Here is a 20060-nt window from a genome sequence, read left to right as displayed (position 1 = left end):
ACATTACAAAGCTTATGAACGGTGACCGCCCGTTTGGAGAGACTGAAGTACAAAGGAGATAGCTAACATGGCTTGATTTTAGCCACATTTAGTTTTAAAATCTCATCTGGACTCTAAGGGTATGTCTAGACTACATGGCTCCATCGACAGTAAACTCATCTACTTGGCTCCGTTGATGGAGCCATGTAGTTTAGATACACCCCAAGTGAAAAACTTAATACTTACCATAAGGCCACCATGTACACCACTTCCTCTCAAATTAGGTGCATATTCTGCAAGGTCAACTGAGCGTAACCACTCCATCACACGGTGATTGGTCCACTCAGTAACCTCGGAGGGGGTGATGTTGTTCTGTAAACGAGAGTAGTTGAAGTTAGAGAGATTTCTTATCAATTCCTTTTCTGCCCTTCTCTTTAACCAATCATGTCAAATGCATAACACTTCTTTTTTTCAATGGTACCTTGTGGCATTTCATACCATCAGACTGGAGATACCTGCACCATAATCCCAGATCCAACCCCCAGACACTGGGAAATTATAAAGGAGATCTAAGCTTTTCAAGCCCGTGTCTTCACCAGAGATGCTGTCCTAGGAGGCACCCTACCAAGTGCTTGACGGGTTGAACGGATCTCTTCCACGCTACTTGGCTGCTGTCTCTTGTTCACCATTCACACCTCCAAGTCTGATATTTCAAGGTCATTTATAAAAGTCTGTTGAACAGCAGTTGGTACTGCTATCAAAAGGTGGAATAAAGAAAGCTCTCTCATATTGCTGTGACTGTTATGAGGACTTGTAGGAAGTTTTTAGACAAGGCCTTTTGATCGGAAACAATTAATTTTAACCAGAACACCAATTTAGAAATTGAAATGTTTATATTTCTACATAAGAACGGCCATACTGGGTCAGACCAAAGATTCATCTGGCCCACTATCCTGTCTGTGACAGTGCCCAATACCAGGCGCCCCAGCAGGAATGAACAGGTAATCATCAAGTAAGTGATCCATCCCATCACCCGCTCTGTCACACAGAGGCTAGGGACCCCATCCCTGCCAATCTGGCTCATAGACATGGATGGACCTATCCTCCATGAATGTATCTAGTTCTTTTTTGGTTATAATCTTGGCCTTCAAAACATCCACTGGCAAGCAGCCCCACAGGCTGATCATGTGTTGTGTGAATAAATACTTCCTTAAACCTGCTGCCTATTCATTTCATTTGGTCATCCTTAGTTCTTGTGTTATGAAAAGGAGTAAAATGCTTTTCCTTATTTACTTTCTCCACACCAGTCATAATTCTATAGACCTCTATCATTGTAGCCATGTAACCAAAATGTAACTTTATGAAATGTAACGTGCCTTACCAACCATCCTTTCTGACTTGCAGAAAGGAACAGCCTAATGCTTTTGGTAAAGATGCATTACACAGACTGTTTGTGTTTGTAATTCATGTTGAAGCGGGTATAGACTAAAAGGATCTATTTGTATGAGTGCAGAATGAGGAATGTGTGTTAGAAGGTAAGTGTGAAGGCCATCACCAGACCAGATGTTCTAGGGAGGAGCCAAGGACAGATGTAAAGGTGCCAGGAGGAGCCAAGGGCAGGTGTAAAGGTGCCAGGAGATTGCTGTATACCCCTATTGAGATATGGCTGAAGGGCACACTGACGACTCTAGAAGATAAGGCAAGCACTTATCAGCTGGGACAAGATAGCTGAAGAACAATTTCAGAAAACAAGCACTCGTCAAATGGCAACTGATTACAGCATGATCATATGAAACTTATGATTCTCAATGAAGGACAACTGCTATAAAAAGGGGCTGCTTTGCAACAGTGCTTGGGTCCTGCCCTGTCAAGACAAGAGCATCGGTCCAGACCGATAGAGCCCTATCCATGCTCAATCTGGTCACCAGAGAGATCCAGACCGTAAGCTGGTAAATATAAAACTTGATTGGTGGGCCAGTGTGTCTGCGCGTGTGTGTGTGTCTATGTAAGCACATGCTAGCTGCTTTCCTATAATATTCTTAATAAATGCGGCATGTTGCCTTTTCCTCTATAAAAATCTTATGTGTTTCTTACAAGCATAACATCATATCCTCCTTTAGTTGTCTGTTTTCTAAGCTGTAAAGTCCCAATCTTACTAATCTCTCCTCCTATGGAAGCTATTCCATACTCAATCATTTTGCTGCCCTTTCTGAACCTTTCCCAACTCCAATATATCTTTCTTGAGATGGGACAACCACATCTGCACATAGTATTCAAATTGTGGATGTGATGCATCTTGAACCCCAGTCCTGGTGGCCTTATTTTACTTTCATAATTCCCTGTCAAGAGCAAGCAGTCTCCAAGACAAACTGGCAGCCCAAAGTGATATTTGATTACAAGACTCAACTCATTCTAGGAGGCAAATATTTAGTAAATGAGAGATTTCATCAAGACCTAACGCTTTAGAGGAACTGTGCCTCTAATTCAGAATAATTAATAGGTTCTAATGCCATCCTTAAACTACCATAACACAGAATATGATCCAGAAAGAGTCAAGAAGGCACTCAACGGCTTGGGAGAAGGCAAGAGGAAGGAAAGTAGCCAGTCCCAGGCAGGTAAGACACAACATGAAAGTTGAAGAAGGGAATAAGCCAAGGACAGGGACAGTTCAGGATACACAGCAGTCAAGGCTTGAGATATGTAGAGTAAGAAACATTTATAAGGTAAACCAGTGGATTATACTCTCCATGCATGATTTAGTCTTTACTTTAAATATTTTACCTCATCAGACGGCCTCCTGCGTAGACAGTTGGGTTCAAAGTTATTTATTCTCAGGACTTGAATGGCTCTCTTAATACTAAGATGGTGAAGGACACTAACAACTTTCAAGGACAGCAAATCATCCTGTGAAAAATTAAAGAGAGGTGTGAACACACACACACACACACACACACACACACACACACACACACTTTTGGCATCTATAATGCCCTGAAAAGATAGATATAGGTGTCTGCCTACTGTGCCACATGTAAGAAATGCTGGGATAGCTCCTCCTTTTGGTAATTTTGAAAGGCACAAAACATATTTTCCACCTCATGAGAGTCCTGTATCCCCCTCGCCAAGATTTCCCAGAATTATTTCTACCAAATGCGCAACTTCCATCAAAATAGCACCAAAGTTAGTGCAAGAGATTCCAAGGAATGATTAGATGAGAGAGTGCCGTAGCCTGTCATCACCAAATGCTGCCAGCAACTCATTTTACATTTTAATTCAAGGCAGGCACAAGCATTCACATGGCTAAATAAATAAATAACCCAACTGTAGCTGATAAAAGTTTTTCAGACATTGCTGTGAAGGAATGAATGGTCAGGTGACTGACAATGGAAACTGACCACTTGCGCACTAGAGATGAAAGGTACTAGTGCATGAAGGCTACTGAGAGGTCTGCGTGAAGTGGTTTAGCGGCTGTACACACATAAAAAGCCAAGGTGAACCAAATCATTAAACCATCCATGACAGGTACATAATTCCTGCACTGACAGGTCTTGAGAGGCACTGGGTTCTAAAATACCCTTGCCCCTGTCAGTTATGCTTGGTAGGGAGAAGAGCTTTAAAAGGGGAAAGCTGCAGTCATCAAGGGGGACATCCTGAGAGGGGGTGTGACTAGAGAGCTGCTGAATAGCAGCAGGAATCCTCACGCCAGAAGCCTCCCACTTGTGGGTGGAATTCAGCAAACTCCAGGGGTAAATCTGACAGGGAGGGGCTGATTCAGCTATCCAGCCATGAAAGGCCCAGTGAAGCTGCTACCTGGGCACCCCCAGAGTAAGGTGATGCCCTTTTCGCCATGTTATTGACTCCAGGAAGGGCTTGGTTTTTGCTCACCTGAACTGTTGCCTTTCCCAGCCAGAAGTAAAGTAAGCAGGTCTACAAGGGGGTGGGGCCACCACCCGGGCTACAGGTATGTCTACACAGGGATAAGCAACCTGTGGCTGACCAAGATCAGCTGAGCCAGGCTTGCGGGGCTGAAACATTGTGGTGTCGATTTTTGCACTCTGTCCGGAGTCCCAAGTCTGGGACCCTGGAAGGGTGGAGGGGCCCCAAAACTCAAACCCCAAGGCTAAACGTCTACGCAGCCGTTTTTAGTCCCACAGCTCAAGCGCCACTAGCCCAAGTCAGCTGACGTACGCCAACTGTGGCTGTGCAGTGGGGCGTTTATCCCATCAAGACATATCGTAAGAGGCTGTGGCCTGTATCAGGCCAAACATGAGGTGGAAACTGGTCATGGTGAGGGGCCCCAGGACAGGCAGGAAAGTGCCCCCACAAACAAAACCAACCAAAACCAAGAACACAAAATATGCCAGAAAAAAACCTCTGCCTTTTACTTACAACACTCATGTAATGGAGCATTCGACCATCCACCCTTCCGTCATCAAACTGAGTCTTATACTGGGGAAGTCCAATGTCATCCAACCACCCTTTTTAAAAAAAAAAAAAAAAAAGTATTACTAAGCTCAAAACATCTTTGGACTAAGGACAGTCATGTATCTAGCCAGCACTCTTCATATTATCATTGCTCTCAGCTATTCACAGAAACTTGAATTATCCAGAACCCTTAATCCCCTGCCCTATAGTACGTCTATACTGCACACTCCTTATAGCAGCATGTAGAGTACATGGGTAGCAACCCCATCTCCTCCCCAGCATGGGAACCAACAGTTATATGGACGGTGAAACACTGCTCAGGTGAGGAAAGACCTGAACGCTTAGGGGTAGTTACCCTGTGTAGCTCTCTACATGCCCAGGCAGCACCTCCTCCCATGGATACCTCTACTGTTAGCAGTGAAGTGTCCCACTACCACTCTTTCCCCGCCTCAGAGAAAGGCTCCTGCAGCAGGGAAAGGCTCTGGCAGTGGAGAGAGGCCCTGGTGGGACTTTCCCCACCACAGGGAGCTGCCAAAGCGTTTCTTTATCAGAGTGTAAGATTCTGGCAGCAGGGGAACGTTCCTGCAGCTGCCTCCCCCTGACAGAGCCTTATACACTGGTGCTGGCCAATGGGTTAGAAGGGTGCGTGTGTGTGTGTGTGTGTGTGTGTGTGTGTGTGCACATACACACACATGCACATACACACACACACACGTGTGTGCGCAAAAGGGGCACGTGCCTCAGGGCCCCACGATTCAAAGGGGCCGGGACTCCTGCCTGCCATTGCTACCACGGCAGTGACAGCAGCTGGAGCCCCAGACCCTTAAAATGGCTGCCAGAACACCACGCAGAATGTTTTGGGAAGGCTGCTTGGGGAGGCAGAGGCGTTGGGAGGATGCAACACTGCAGTCTGGGGAAGCATTGAGGGCTGGCTGTCCCTAGCACTGCCCCTTTCACCAGAGCTACAAAATGTAGTGTGGACGCAGCCTGGTCTTCACTGCTGCGTGTGGCTTCACTGCTGCCATGGGGTGCAGTCACGCTTTTAGAATGCAGAGACTATTATTTTAAAGTGCATGAATCTTACTGGTAACCCAGTTGTAATCCAGTTTTCCATGATTGTTTTCTTCTTCTGACCCCAATGCCTGAAGAGCAAGCTGAAGTTTCTTTCGATGCAGTGGATGCTTTATTCCAAGTTCCTGTGAAGATAAAGAACTCAAAGCATTTAATGTCTAGTTCAGCAGCATATGGTTTACACAGAATCAAAATATAAAAATAAATCAAAATCCTTTTTACACAAACACACACACACAGGAACTCCAACACTACAGGCTAAATGTTGCAGCAATTGCTATTGAAATTAACAAGTATTGTGCACGTGTATCAGAGGACAAATCTGGTTAGGTGCCTAAATTCACAGAGAAGCACCTACTGAGCACAGCTTGGTGTTTGTTGAGCAACCAAACGCCCTAGGATGTCAATGGGTCTGCAGTTGCACTTCTGAAAATCTGGCTACTTAGTTGCATGCCTAATGGATTGAGACACCTCATCTATCTGATGATTGTTAGTCCTAATATTCTTATATGGGGAAAACATAGTCTATTCATTACATCGTGGTTGTATCCAGCATAATATTTTAAGGGATAAATATACCGATCTATCTACCTAAGACTGAGACAGGTACGGATGCAGGTTAATTAGTTATCAGCTTCAAAGACCATTTTGTTTTTTTTGAAAAACTGATACCAAATGTAAACACTGGCAAGGGCACCATTTCGGGTGAGAGGGGCGAAGGGGTGGCAGCAGCCGTGTGTACCGGGATGTGGTTTGCTTTTCTTCCCATTCCCTGATAAGGGAATGGGGGGGAAGGACATGGCTTCTGTGCATGCCTCTGACTGCTGGCTGGTGAAGGGAGGGGACAGAGGAGTAATTCACAGAACCCAAGTACCTTTCCTTTGCTCCCTTATTGTCAAGGGAATGTGAAGAAAAGCAAGCTGCGTCCCAGTACTCTTGGCTGCTGCCCCTCTCTATCCTCCGCTCTCCCAAAATGGGGCCCTTGAACACTGAGCTCTAATTCACAACTATACAAAGTGGCAAACAACCAGATCAGAAGAGTAGCATTTCACTCCCACTCACTCCTTTACCTGAATGTATTTTTAAACGTAACATGTGGAAGCAGGGGCGGCCCGTGAGCCTAGGCAGACTCGGCGGTCACCTAGGGTGCCACCGGCCTTGGGCGCCCGATGATGATGTCATTGGACGCCCGATGATTACATCACGGCCATTGATGGCCATGCAGGCAGGGGTGCTGATCGTACCTTCTGCCTGGGGCGCCAGCTGCCGCAGCCAGCCTCGGACCGCTCCTGTGTGGACGAGTTAGTTGATGTGCCAACGTTTATTTTGATTAAAATCATAAATTTAATTACCTCTTATTATAGAAGAGTAAAGTCATACTAAAGGTCAGCACAAAACAATTGTTTTGCATTACTACAGACAAATGTATTTTAACAATTCACTTGCTGGTCTTGTTCGCTTTTACATGCTGCATCTCCTAGTCCTGACTTTTGCACATACATAATGTACACCAAGGCTTAACATTTATCGCAATAGAAATTAAGGATGTTAAATAGCGACTAATTGAGTTATCGAATAGTTGATGTATTTGACATCGACTATTCAATTAGTTGATAGGGTGATTCTGCCTTTGAAGTGTAGCAACAGCCCTAGAGCTGTTGCTACACTTCAAAGGCAAAAGCTCGGTGTGGAGCCCAGGGTCTGGCCCCAGGCTTTAAGCGGCACTGCTGCTTTGAAGTATACCCTCCTCTCCCCCCCCCCCCCTTCCTGCCTCTTTTTGGGGAGAGACTAGTCGACTAGAATTTTGACTATCCAATAAGCATTTGTTAGTTGACTAGTTTACTAGTTCTTCACATCCCTAATAGCAATATTTTCCTAACATTTCTTACCTTTTCCAGATCCTGCTGAGAAGCTTGCAAGAGAGTCTGCCCAGACAGTATCCAGTGTTTCCCATGATTCATGTATGAACCTAAACCCTGATTCTGAAGCCAGTTGCAAACTTGCTCCTTTGTCCATTTAGCAAATGGCATATCCAGGTCACTAAAGCAGAAGAAAATTTAAAAAAATATTTGTATTACAAATTCATGGGTGTTTTTGAGAGCTCAGGCCACACATAGGCAAGATTAGTGTCTGTATTATTGAGACTCTAAGTTATTTGGGAAAAGGTACGTCTACTGCGCTATGTTTATATAGTGCTTAGCAAAATGGGATCCTGATCTCAGTTGTTGTGTCCGAGATGATGTTGGCTATTATTCACCATCATGATCAAACTGAGTGTTCCAGGATGGCTACAACTTTAAAATGACTGAAATATTTTGTTTACTCAAGATAACTAAAGATACTCTAGTGACCTATATTACAATGAAGGCAACCAATCAGCTTATGCCATGACCGAGGCCTTGATCCTCTTTAAATCTATGTGGCACCTGCACTCATGTACAGACTTGGACTTTACAGCTTATAAAAGAGGAGACTCGGGGGTGATATGATAGAGGACTATAAAATCATGACTGGTGTGAAAAAAATGAATAAGGAAAAGTTATTTACTTGTTCCCATAATATAAGAACTAAGGATCACCAACTGAAATAATAGGTAGCAGGTTTAAAACAAACAAAAGGAAGTTTTTCTTCACACAGCGCACAGTCAACCTGTGGAACACTTTGCCAGAGGATGTTGTAAAGACCAGGACTTTAATAGGGTTAAAAAAGAGCTAGATAATTCACAGAGGTTAGGTCCATAGCCTCTGTTTATCTGAAAATGGATGACAGGAGAGGGATCATGTGATGATTACTTGTTGGGCTCACTCCCTCTGGGGCATCTGGCATTGGGCACTGTTGGCAGACAGGATACTGGGCTAGATGGGCCTTTGGTCTGACCCACTATGGCTGTTCTCCACAGATCGGATCCAGAGCCCGTTCACCTGAAATCCCACTGCAGCCAATGGGACTACATTCGGGTCTGAGATTCCATCCAGGTGACTTACACTGCAGGACTGCGGGGCACATACTTAGTGCATTGAATTCCTGACCATCTTCTTAAGGAGGACAATGTCCCAAAGAGCCAGGGCTTGCCCATTTCCTTTTGCTAACAATGCTAACATTACTCTCACTTAAGAGGAACTGTGCTTTGTAACAGTTAATAGAGCAGCAAAATGAAAATCTTCTACAGGGGCAAATAAAAGTGAGAAAGCACTGTATGTTCTGGTTCAGTGCAGTTCCTCTTACTTAGACTGTCCAAGGTCTCGAGACCAGCCTAGTCTTGGTCCTGCAGTTGCTCTTGTCCCTCCTCTTTTGAATTCTGCTTCAGACATATCATCCGGGTTAAATGTGGTAGACTGACTCCTTTTAAGCCTAAGTAAAAAAGGCAGAGAACATTTAATAATACCTTTGTTCAAATAATAACCAGGAATAAATCTCTTTATTGTTGCAACCACAGACGACACCATGGAGTTTTGAAATAAGTTGCAATAAATTTTGCACTTTTCCATCTTCATTAATTTCCATTAGGTCTATTTTAAAAACTGGCAGAGTCTAGACCAGAGCTACTAGGTTGCAGAAAAGGAGGGGGAAGATTTTCAAGAGCTTAGGACAAAGAAATAGAGAGATAAAATCAAAAACGCACTAGGTATGGCAGAGAGTTTGTGGTATGGATAACTATTTACAGTAAACTTCTGATAATCCGGCACCTTTAGGACCCAGGGGGTGCCGGATTATCAAATATGCCAGACTATCGGAAGGGGGGACTATGAGGGGTCTGGGGATGCCACCCCAGACCCTTCATAGCCCCCCCTTCTGATAGTCCGACTCTGCCCCAGGCATCCCCGATTCAGCCACTGCTGGTCAGTTGCAGCTGTGGCTGAATCGGGGACACCTGAGGCAGAGCAGCTGGGGTGCTGCTGGGTTGATCCCGCAGCGCCGAGGAACGGCGTTACGGGACCAACCCAGCAGCATCCCAGCTGCTCTTCCCCAGGCATCCCCAAGAGCAGCTGGGATGCTGCCGGGTTGGTCCTGCAGCCCCAAGGGGCAGCACTATGGGACCAACCCAGCAGCACCCCAGCTGCTCTGCCCCCGGCTTCCCTGATTCAGCTGCTGGTCAGTTTCAGCAGCGGCTGAATCGGAGAAGCCGGGGAAAGAGCAGCTCCAATTGTCTGGCAGCCAGAGCACTTCCGGGTTCCTGATTGTGCCAGACCATCAGGAGTGCCGGAGCATTGGATACCGGACCAATGGAGTTTTACTGTACTAGAAACAGTGTGAGAATACCAAATCATTCAACCTAAGCCACCAAAGACTTTATTATGTCCAGCTTGAGCTACACGTCTGGTGACCTAGAGATGAAAGGTTACATAGCTCGTTAGCAATCCCCCTAATGATCCAACCCCACACGATGTTCACTTTTTAAAAAACAAAACTTACCTTCCAAATAGTTTCTTGATTCCGCTGGTCTTCTTCTTGGAGTCAGGAGAAGAGGGAGACATCTGCCCACTGTCCGTTTCTTTCGGTCGAGGGGGCAAACCAGCTAGGTCCAAGTGATCTGCAAATCCCTTTTCTGTTTCAGCTATTTTGAAACAAACCCCAGTTGAATTTCACCTGGCAGAACTTCACCTGCATTTCACATTATGAGCACACTACTGAAGCCTGTAACCACTGTGGCTGGAATTACGGTGAACCATGGATTTAAGAAAACAGGGGGATCCCAAGGAGATAAAATGTGCTTCTTTCAGTGGTAATAGTGTCTGAAAACTGGTAGCACCCCAAAACCTCAGTATGTTGCATTCATTAAGTACCTTGCATCAGAAGAGCACAAGATACTTTATGAATCACTAATAAATTAAAGCCTCTAACAACTTTGGCAGGGAATCTTCCCCATTTTATAGATACACTGAGGCACAAGGAAGCCTGGCTCGGCTAGGAGTAGTACCTAAAGATACTCTAAGCACTGTGAAGCATTTCCTCACCAGTGTCCTTGATAATAAAATGTAATTTCTGATTCGATTCCCATTTAGCAACAGCCATCTCATTCTAACTCAAAAATGCAAATGGAAAAAGAGGGCCTTATGCTTGAGCACATAGCAGAATATTTTGCTCTTTCACAGGCAAGTACCATGCACTTTGGGGTTGTGTCCTGACTAAAAAGCCTCTGCTTCTTATTTTACGAGTCAAAGGATGGACATATCTAATACTCAGGACTGCACGGGGAAAAAACATGTTACCATTCCTGATGCAAATCTTACGTCTTTATCCTGTGTTTGTCTACAGACTTCACATCCAGTCCAGGTAAACCTGGGGACTACTCAAGAAAGTACTTGGCAACCAAAATTATAAAATGAAAAGCAAATAAACAGAAAAAGGTGCTACATAGGTGACTGAACAAACTGCAGAAACTTCTACGTAAGCAGAGGTGAGCCAGCAAGTGCCATACAGCTGTGGGCAAACAAACAACGAGGAGTTTGTTTACATCACTTATTTGCTAATGGAAGCTTAAAACAAAATGGTAGAAGAATGAATATAAATCTACTGCTTGAGCCTCATAAAGTGAAGCAGCCATAGCTAAAATGTAGCCCCTGGAGTCCACAGAACGGTTTGTGGCCACCGTCATCATCTTTAACATGACGGACAGCTTCCGGTACCATCATTGGTTTTAAAAAATAAACTTTGTATTGCCTTTCAAGAGAAACCAATGTTCACAAAGCAACTGCAAGTCGTTTGGACCAAGATGGAGCATGATACATTGCGAGCTATAGTTCAATATAGGTTGAACCTCTCTAGTCTGGCACCCTCAGGACCTGATTAATGTTGAACCTGATAATTTGTTGAACCACAGGAGGTCAATATTATCTAGCTGCATTACCACCACTTCCACTGCTTACTGGGCTCTTAGAAGACCTTTAGGGTTGTAGCTAAAAAACAGCCCACTGAGAGCCAGGAATGTAAACAAACTTTATGGGACCACAGAAAACTTGGCCACACCCATGAGAAGTGGACATCCAGCTAACTAAAATCATGTTGAACCACAGATGTGGCCAGACCAGAGAGTGCCAGACTAGAGAGGTTCAACCTGAACCACAGTTAAAGGATTAAGGTGGCTCCAATTTGCTCCAATTAATACAAGTTAGGCATGACCCTGTGGCTCCTAGGAACTCAGCAGTGTGGTCATTAACTGGACAAAAAGTTGATGCCCTAGTAAAAGCTCATTTAGAAGGTCCCATTTTAGCAACAGCTTCTCTAGTGGCCAAAAATGAAAAGAGGCAACTATATAATGTATTTTAACAAGTGCTTTCTAAGCATTCGTGATGGGTGAACAAAGTGTTTGGTGCTGGAGGACACAGCTACTGTACAGATAGGGTATTTTAGAAAGGCATCTAAACCTAGGGGAAAAAACCTACATTTAAGCAGCATTCTTGGTGGGAAATACCAGAAGACGGTTGATCGAATCAGAGGCAGAGGTTTGTGGGCACTAGAATGCCTGTACGCTCCATTTCCTTAAATCTTTGAAATAATCTTTTAGAACAGCTATTTTAGGAAAGTGATATTTGGAAATTGGAACACTAATAAAAACCAAGGAGTCTGCCTCTGTTTCTGTCATATCTTAGGACCATATTTGGCTTCAGTTATGACTGGTTTAAAATGCCAAGGGTGTACATAAAGGCAGCACATTCCTTTCCGGTTCCTATACTGCCCTCGTTACTAGCATAACTGGTAGTTTTGGCAGGTGCTTAGCTGCCATGTGTGATTTTTCTCTCTCATATGTATTCTATTAATTTCTTCCTTAAGTTATTTGGGAAAGAGGAATTGTGTATCCCTCCCTTCAGAGCTACCTTAATCAAAGCCTTACATATACTTCCAAAACTCATGTTGCATTATTTGATAGCATCTTCCAGAAGCTCCGAGTCAGATGAGAATACAAAGAGATGATGATTGGTCCTTATTATAAAAGTGAGCAGAATGCATGGGCAAACGTTGTGGATTACACACACTTCTGCAGTTACCTCCCATTCTCATTAACCATCACAAGTCTACCCACATCATCTCACATTAGTAGTGGTTATCGTGAAACAATGCAGCAGACTTTTAGTAGTGGGCCAGTGTTACACAGAACATATATTTTAGTGTGCCAACATAAAGATCTTGTTTCTAGCTCTGTTTTAAAAGTGCATGGCCATAACAAGCTGTTAGCAGCAATCACACCAGAGAACTGGTACAGGCAGACATGCAGGATTACTATACCTAAGGTAGGTGCACTTGCACTTCGACTGCGATCTTCAGATATCCAAACAATGCACATAACCACACGCAGCACAATGGGAGAGAATACGCAGAATGACAAGGTAAAACACAGATCAAAATTCACATTGGCAAAATACAAGACAAGGGGAGAAAAGTAACACAGACACATGCACCACACACAGCACTGAAAACACAAAGATTAAGATTACCCATACATTATTAATCCCTTCCTCACCAAAACCTAATATAACAAGACACAGCTTTGGGTAAAACAACATCCAAAAGATTTCCATCCGCATTGGAGCACAAGAAAGTAACAGATTGCATGTATAATTATAATTAGTTGCGTCTGGGCCTCTCAATACCCTGGTGAGGGAGATAAGTATTATAGACTAGTTTTCCAGATGGATACACCAGAGCACAGATAATGAAAGTGACTCTCTCAGATTCACAAAGTGAATTCACAGCAGAGCTAGGAACAGAACCAGGGTCCCATCTCCCTGCCCTCTAGTGCGACCACTGTACCCCACTGTTTTCAGCTAGTAAAAATTATTTTAAAATTGCTATTTTTGTTGCACTGCAGATGTTGTATGAAGAAATGGGCACAAAAACATCTTAAATGGTACAAGACAGCTGGTCTAATCATCAAAATAGTTTACAAGCAGGCCAATACATTTTCCTTTTATGTATGGGAGAAGACGAAATAGGCCATATGGAACACGGCTGAGGCTAAATTAACTCCCTGAGGTACAGGATTGGAATGACCATTAAGTAGCAAGAGTGGAAGTCTTATTTGGAATAAGGAAGCCATAATTCCATATAAAAATCTGAAAGATGAAGGTTTTTCATTGCTTCTCTCCCAGAAAAAGTAAGAGTTGGGAGGATGTATCAAGTGCACACATTTTATTGACACTTTTAACAAAAGGATGGAAGACAACGCTAGTAGAGATGCTACAGTATATATAATATTGGACTGTAGTACCAACAACTCTCATGATAAGATTAGGGTATTGAGCAGAGGTTGGAGCAGGATTAAAATGAATAAAAGTTGCTGCATTTCAGTAAGGAAATTGTTGCTTTAAATTGTTGTATATTATTATTCGGGGTCTGAGGAGAGAGGTCAAGACAAGGGTTGAATTGAAGTGCTATGCAATAGCATGGTACTTTCCTTGTGCAGCCATCAGTAACTCTAGTATGGCCTTTGGGTCAGATTATGGTTGGTTTTACCCTTGTTTGTGGTAGCTACAACATACATTAGAAAACCCCTCCTCTCTTATTAAAGATTTTTGTTCAAAACGCACTGGAGATGCTTTCAGGAGCATAGTACCTACCCAAATTAGGTGCACTCGCTGTCCTCTTGTTATTTTTTATCTTGAAAAAGCCTCGTCCAAATGAAGTTCTGGCTTTGCGGGTACCAAATCTGTCATCCTCTCCAGTACCACTATGGCTTGGAGATTTTGGAGGGAGGTTTCCGCATTTGTTACCTTCCACAGGAGCTTTAGTCTGATAAATTAGAAAAACGAAACTTCAAAACTCAATCTTGCTGCACCATAAAAAGCATTTAATTGTACACAATCATTTCTGAAAGGTAACCTGGAAATAAAGATGCATTTGTACTATAAAATAGAATATAGTGTATGTGTTGTGAGTCTAGATTAAATAAGGAAGATCTTCAGTTAAAATGTGTTCAGGATTCAGTTATATTCACTACCTCTTTAACAATAGCATTTCTGTACTAAATGTTTCAGATCTTGCAAAAGTGGCACATTAAAATAATAAATTAAGTGCACATGCTGCATTCAGCTCCCTCATCTTCCATTGAAAGTTTCTGGGGAAAAAGGAGGAGAAACAAGCACTTCACGACTGGCCAGTTCTCTGCAAATTGTCAGAAAGTTTCCATGAACCATGAGCAGTTTGCAGAGCACAGTATGAAAAAAATCACTGGACCAGCTACACACCTGCTGGCAGCAATTCCAGGCCCCGGTGCAGAACAGTCAGTGGGCCCCCATGCATGCGCAAGCTGTGCACAGGCGGATGTGGTCCGCCTGACATTTGGGTGGTGCTGCGCCAGCACTGGCTGGACTCCAGCGAGCTGATGAATGCACTGTCTGGGCCTGCTCTACTGTCATGGTCAGGGCTTCCACATGCCCACCCGGTTTCACCAATGTTGGCCCACCTAGGGCTCCTGGATGCTGCTACTGCAGCAGTGGCCGTGCATCCTTGTGCCCTTTTATATTGCCTGGCACCCCATGGCAATTGTCCTCTGCCCGCTCCTGTCATCAAGCCTGACTAGCAGCCTATTTCTATTCTCTAATTGAAAGAAACGGATGCAGCAAGCAAATGGCAGATGTGGTGGAGAAACATTAGTTTTGTCAAATTCTGGTAGTTTTGATAATCTAAGAAGATTTTTGTAATATTAATAAGCACATCTTTGTTGTTCATACTGGGTTTCTTAAACGTCTGATTTTTAACTTTTGATGGTCTCTGGCTAGCAAGGTAAACACATTAACATCTCAAAAGCAGCAATTATTTTGCTGAAAAACACAGTCATGACTATAAAAATGGTATTTCAGATTCTAGGATTCCTCCCTCTGACTTAGAACAGGAAACAGTGGCTGTATTCTAGTTAGTGGTTGGTAAACTGTTACTTTTCAATGGCAACCACTGTAAGAAGATAATTACAACTCTGCTACAAAACAAAAGGCGAACTTGGAAGGTTTCTAATATAGAAACACACAAATTAACTACAAATTCTACAAAGCTAAATAAATCAGAGACCCAACGTTGTTAGTTTGTGGTGGAGCAATGTGTAACCTCACAGGTGGTAGGGATGGAGAACCTCTGTAGCCCTTGATCCTGGGCTGACAAGGGATGAGCAGGCTGGAGTAGTAGCACACACTCTGCCATTTGGAACAGAAGCTGCGTTTACTGTTCTGAAAAGAATCCTCTAGCTGGCTCAAGAGACACATACATGGTTTTGGCTGAAAGCACTGTGGAGTTCTTAGCCAGGACACCCTACCAAAATAAGATGGTGTCTTTGGGAAGGGATGAGAATAAGTGAGGAAAGAAAATCAACCAGGAAACAGAGAGTCATTTGAAAATGCATGCTCCCAAGAGAAGTCAGGAAATGGGTGATTTTATTTATTCTCAGCAGGTCAAAATGAAGAACCATGTATGAGAAGACAAGAGCGAGTGGGAGAATATAAACTTGACACAAAAGTGATGGTGGAGACCCAAATATATTCCCTGAGATCACACTCCACAACCTCACTTGCAGGTCTGCTGTTCTTCCTGAAAAATTCTGACACTGAACGTTAATAAAATGAGGCTATTTAAAACACCTTCTGCTCTCTGCATCACTTCACATAAAGACACACATAAAAGTTACCTCTGCTGGTTTCTGTAGGGGTTCTTTGTCCTGTTTGGAAAGGATTGAGAAATATTCATTGCAATTAAAAATAGTGAGATTTCTTTCCTCTTTTATTTTTCAAAAGAAATCATTTAAGAACTACATTTCCCTTAGAATATGTCACTTTTTATTTTCCTGACAGACAAGCCATTCTGTTTAGGTTTTGGATTTCATAATCTAGGTTTTTTTTAGGTGCTGATTTATTGATGACTTTGCACAACCAATATTAGCTTTAACCATATAAATAATTCTAATTTAGAGCTGGGAATAGCCTCTCTTTAAACATAGGGCAAATAAATTTTATGAGGTATAATTGCAGGTTTACCCTTCCACAGTGCTGAAAACAGCAGTGAGCCTAAACTATCGCTACTGATCTCAGTTTTGGATATAACATGACTCAAATTTACCCTGTTTAGTTCTGGTTCTCTTCTTGGCAGATAAAGATTTGTAAGTCTAAACAAAATTCACCCTCTCCTCTAGTTTCCTCCATGTACATCTTTTATCCGTCTCTAACATGGGTCCCTGGTCTTTAACTTGCCCTGCTAACTTACATAACAATGGCAAACTGCCTTGTCTTTACTAGGGTAAGGTTACAACTACCTAGGCAACCTGAGTTAAGACTAGACCTTTATTATCTAGAGAGGACAACTTTGAAGTTCAGGAGATTTATTTATGGAAATATCTCATACAATAAAAGGATAGGCAACCCCTAAAGTATTCAGCAACAGATGTTCTCCTTCACTAATATCCACAGGATTCTGTTACAAAAGGGGCCATAGATAGCTGTAAATTGAATGAACAGAGATCTGTTCTGCTCCAGACCTCATCTGGGGCAGGCAGAGTTGGTGGAAGAACTAGCTCTATGCCACCTGAGACACCTCCCCACCCCCCCAGGAATTTTCAACTAGCCAACTCCATCCAAATTCCATTCCCTTGCACCACTCATGAGACCAGAACTGGAGTAGACCGTTTGGACCTCAGAATGGGAGGGGGGAGGGAGGGACTAAAAAACAAACCAACCACTTCTGATGTCTCTTTCTTCAAATTGCCCAGACTGCTGGATTTTTGCAGGGTTGAAGCTCTACAATAAGAACATAAAGATTAAAATGATTAGTAGTTGATGGAATGCATTGTCTCAAAGGCAAATGTATTTTAAAGAACTATATGAACTTTTTGGGTGTCTGGCTGATGAGTCTTGCCCACATGCTCAGGGTGTAGCTGATCGCCATATTTGGGGTCGGGAAGGAATTTTCCTCCAGGGTAGATTGGCAGAGGCCCTGGAGGTTTTTCGCTTTCCTCTGTAGCATGGGGTACAGATCACAGCTAGAGGATTCTCTGCATCTTGGGGTCTTCAAAGTATTTGAAGGCTTCAATGTCTGAGATATAGGTGAGAGGATTATTCTGGGAGGGGTGGGTGAGATTCTGTGGCCTGCACTGTGCAGGGGGTCAGACTAGATGATCATAATGGTCCCTTCTGACCTTTAAGTCTATGAGTCTATAAAGATTGTATTACAGCACTCCCTTGTTATTCCTCCCATGTGGTGGCTAGTTATTGCCTGGAGATCTTCCATAGCTTAATGACTGTTATGTTAAGGTAGAAGAGATTGAGCTAATGCTGGAGTAGCAGGAAATTCAACTCTGAAATTCTTTGCTTCTCACTTCATTACATTTTCCAAAAGATAGGCTGAAAATACACATCCAAATCAAGTGCTTGCTAGAGCCAAATTGCATGCATAACTTGCAAGCTCTTCATGTTTAATTTGTGCATATGCATATATTAACAGCTTTGTACTGTTAATGCATGCATATTAATTCAAGCACTTTAGATGGATATTCAAAAATTCTCTATGACATTTCATTTTTAAGAATGGCATATACATTTTAAAAACAAAATAGTTATTTTTTTAAAGGAAAGTCCCTCAAGAAAAAAAAATCACTTATTTTGGGATGTCAGTAAGGACAGAGAAGAAACGGTGCTGGGAATCAAACCAGGAAAACGCACTATTTTTAGATTGAAAATAAATAAATAAAAGAAAACAGAAACTAGGAAATATTTTAGAAGAAACAATACTGTCAACAACAGGCTTTGCCAAATTTAATTTTAAGAAACATAGGTTATTAAGTCTCTCAGCTGCTTTTGAAAACATAACACTAAGTCCCATTTTCAGAAGAGACTTTCAATGAGCTGTATGTCTGGTATACATTATGAAGTTAGGTTGACATACCTGGCTTTGCATCCCTCACACTGTGTACATGTCTACACTTTGTCTCCCACTGATGTACGTGCCCTGTTATGTTGACATAGTAATATGGCTCCCCCAACCAGCACTGAGCCATCATCTACGTATAGAAGAGCTACATCCCATCAACACTGCGGACACCGCTGAGTAGATTAACACCCAGACTCCTGCTATGAACAGAGAAGACGAGGGATGACAGAAGCCAGGATTGGTTTGAGATTCTACCACAGTCCAGTCACTTTAGCAGGGGTGAACCCAGTGCAGGGGAAGGAACCTCAGGTAAGTGTAAATGTATTTCCATGTACTGCTAAGTGCCCCCAACTTAATAGGATACAGCTATCGACTTTTCATTAATTTACTTGTACTAGAAGTATAACAGAGCGGCAGCACTATTTTCTTTTCATTTGCTGGTAAAGATAGGGAAGAGAGGCCATGCAGAGCAGTTTTTAAGTGCCCCGCACACAGAGATGGTCCCTTGAATCTTCCTGAGAGATCTCAATGAAACCTTCAGGGAAGTTCTCTGCAGTCTTCTCCTGAATGTTTCCAAGGACGACAGCCATGTTTCTTCCTTTGCAGTAAGGTACTTTCACAGGCAATACCACTGGCCAGTACCACTGCAATACAAGGCATAGCAGCATCCTTCCCCACCCAGGCAGCTCCGGGAGTCCAGCAGCAGCTGCACATACACTCTCTGTACCTTTGGCACCTTCTGGAGAGAGATGATAGCTAAAATCACCACTGCCTGTGGAAAATGGTGCCAGTACTCAGTGTCATTGGCCTATACTTGTAGTTTCATGCAATGCCTTCCTCATTTCCCTGACCCTGGTGCGCCCATACTCACCATAGCTGTGAATGGTGCCATACACCAGCATTCGTGTCAACAAGCAAGTTTGTTTAAAACTTTATGGGAGCAAGTGAAGGGAGTTCTCAATCTCAACTTTCACTTTCCACTGTAGACAATGGCACCCCTGTGTGTGCCATCTGGAGCTGCTGCCATTGCAGCCATGAGAGGTTTCACCTTCACACCCACGGAGTATCAGATCCAGATACAGAAGTGAAAGAAGAGGGGTTAGGATGACATGTTCAATGAGATCCTGCAAGCTAGTGCTGCATGAGATCACGAGCCAGGGGCTTGGATGGTGAACACTGCAGATACCATGGAAAAGGAAAGAATAGAGGAGAAAGACCCAGGAGTCCCAGCAGGAAAAGGTAAGGAAGATGCACCAGGATATAATGGGGCTTCTCTGGTAGCAAACACATGCTGCAGACTGCCACAGACTGCCAGTTTCAACAATCACAGGCTCACTCCCCTTTGCAGTCCATGGTGTACTCCATTATAGCACTTCTCTACACCGCTCCTCAGTATTTTACCTGCCATCAGCAATCGTATTCTGACATCTATCACTCCACATTTAGAACATCAGGAAAACCACAGCTTCATATACACCGACATGGTTTTTTTCCTTGTTAATAAATTAGTGGAACAGAACTTAAGTTTTTAATGTATTTACTTTCAAATTGCAAAGATTTTTCTTTGCACTGGTTTTGTTAGTGAAAAAAATCTATTTGAAAAATAATGTGTCTATTAGTTTACAACATATGTTGCAGTAATGCCTAGCAGCTCTGAAACCACCCACTTATTTGTTACTGTAAAGAGTCAGACAACTCATAGGCTCGGTGGCCAAACAGCCTAATAATCAGAAATGTACATC

At 43.1% G+C, this 20060-nt stretch overlaps 1 protein-coding gene across 24 annotated transcripts in view; it reads right to left on the bottom strand.

Moving 5' to 3' along the window:
* Positions 1-20060, bottom strand: part of PPFIBP1 (PPFIB scaffold protein 1) — a 163218-nt gene that overhangs the window by 5451 nt on the left and 137707 nt on the right. For 21 of the 24 annotated variants that reach the window (XM_075899106.2, XM_075899057.2, XM_075899153.2 and 18 more), the window contains 11 exons: positions 17129-17189; positions 16088-16117; positions 14031-14202; positions 12700-12732; positions 9889-10030; positions 8701-8826; positions 7365-7515; positions 5489-5600; positions 4369-4457; positions 2761-2883; positions 226-351 (listed from right to left, as the gene is read on the bottom strand). In XM_075899106.2, the coding sequence (XP_075755221.2) occupies positions 226-351; positions 2761-2883; positions 4369-4457; positions 5489-5600; positions 7365-7515; positions 8701-8826; positions 9889-10030; positions 12700-12732; positions 14031-14202; positions 16088-16117; positions 17129-17189 (1165 nt within the window). The remainder of the gene's footprint in view (positions 1-225; positions 352-2760; positions 2884-4368; positions 4458-5488; positions 5601-7364; positions 7516-8700; positions 8827-9888; positions 10031-12699; positions 12733-14030; positions 14203-16087; positions 16118-17128; positions 17190-20060) is intronic. The other 3 variants (XM_075899163.2, XM_075899220.2, XM_006127700.5) reach the window with 1 other exon arrangement.

This window comes from Pelodiscus sinensis, chromosome 1 (genome assembly GCF_052426305.1).
Source record: "Pelodiscus sinensis isolate ZL-2025 chromosome 1, ASM5242630v1, whole genome shotgun sequence".
Lineage (NCBI taxonomy): Eukaryota > Metazoa > Chordata > Testudines > Trionychidae > Pelodiscus > Pelodiscus sinensis.
Note: the sequence above shows the minus strand (reverse complement) of the source record. Positions and strands in the feature narration are given on the sequence as shown.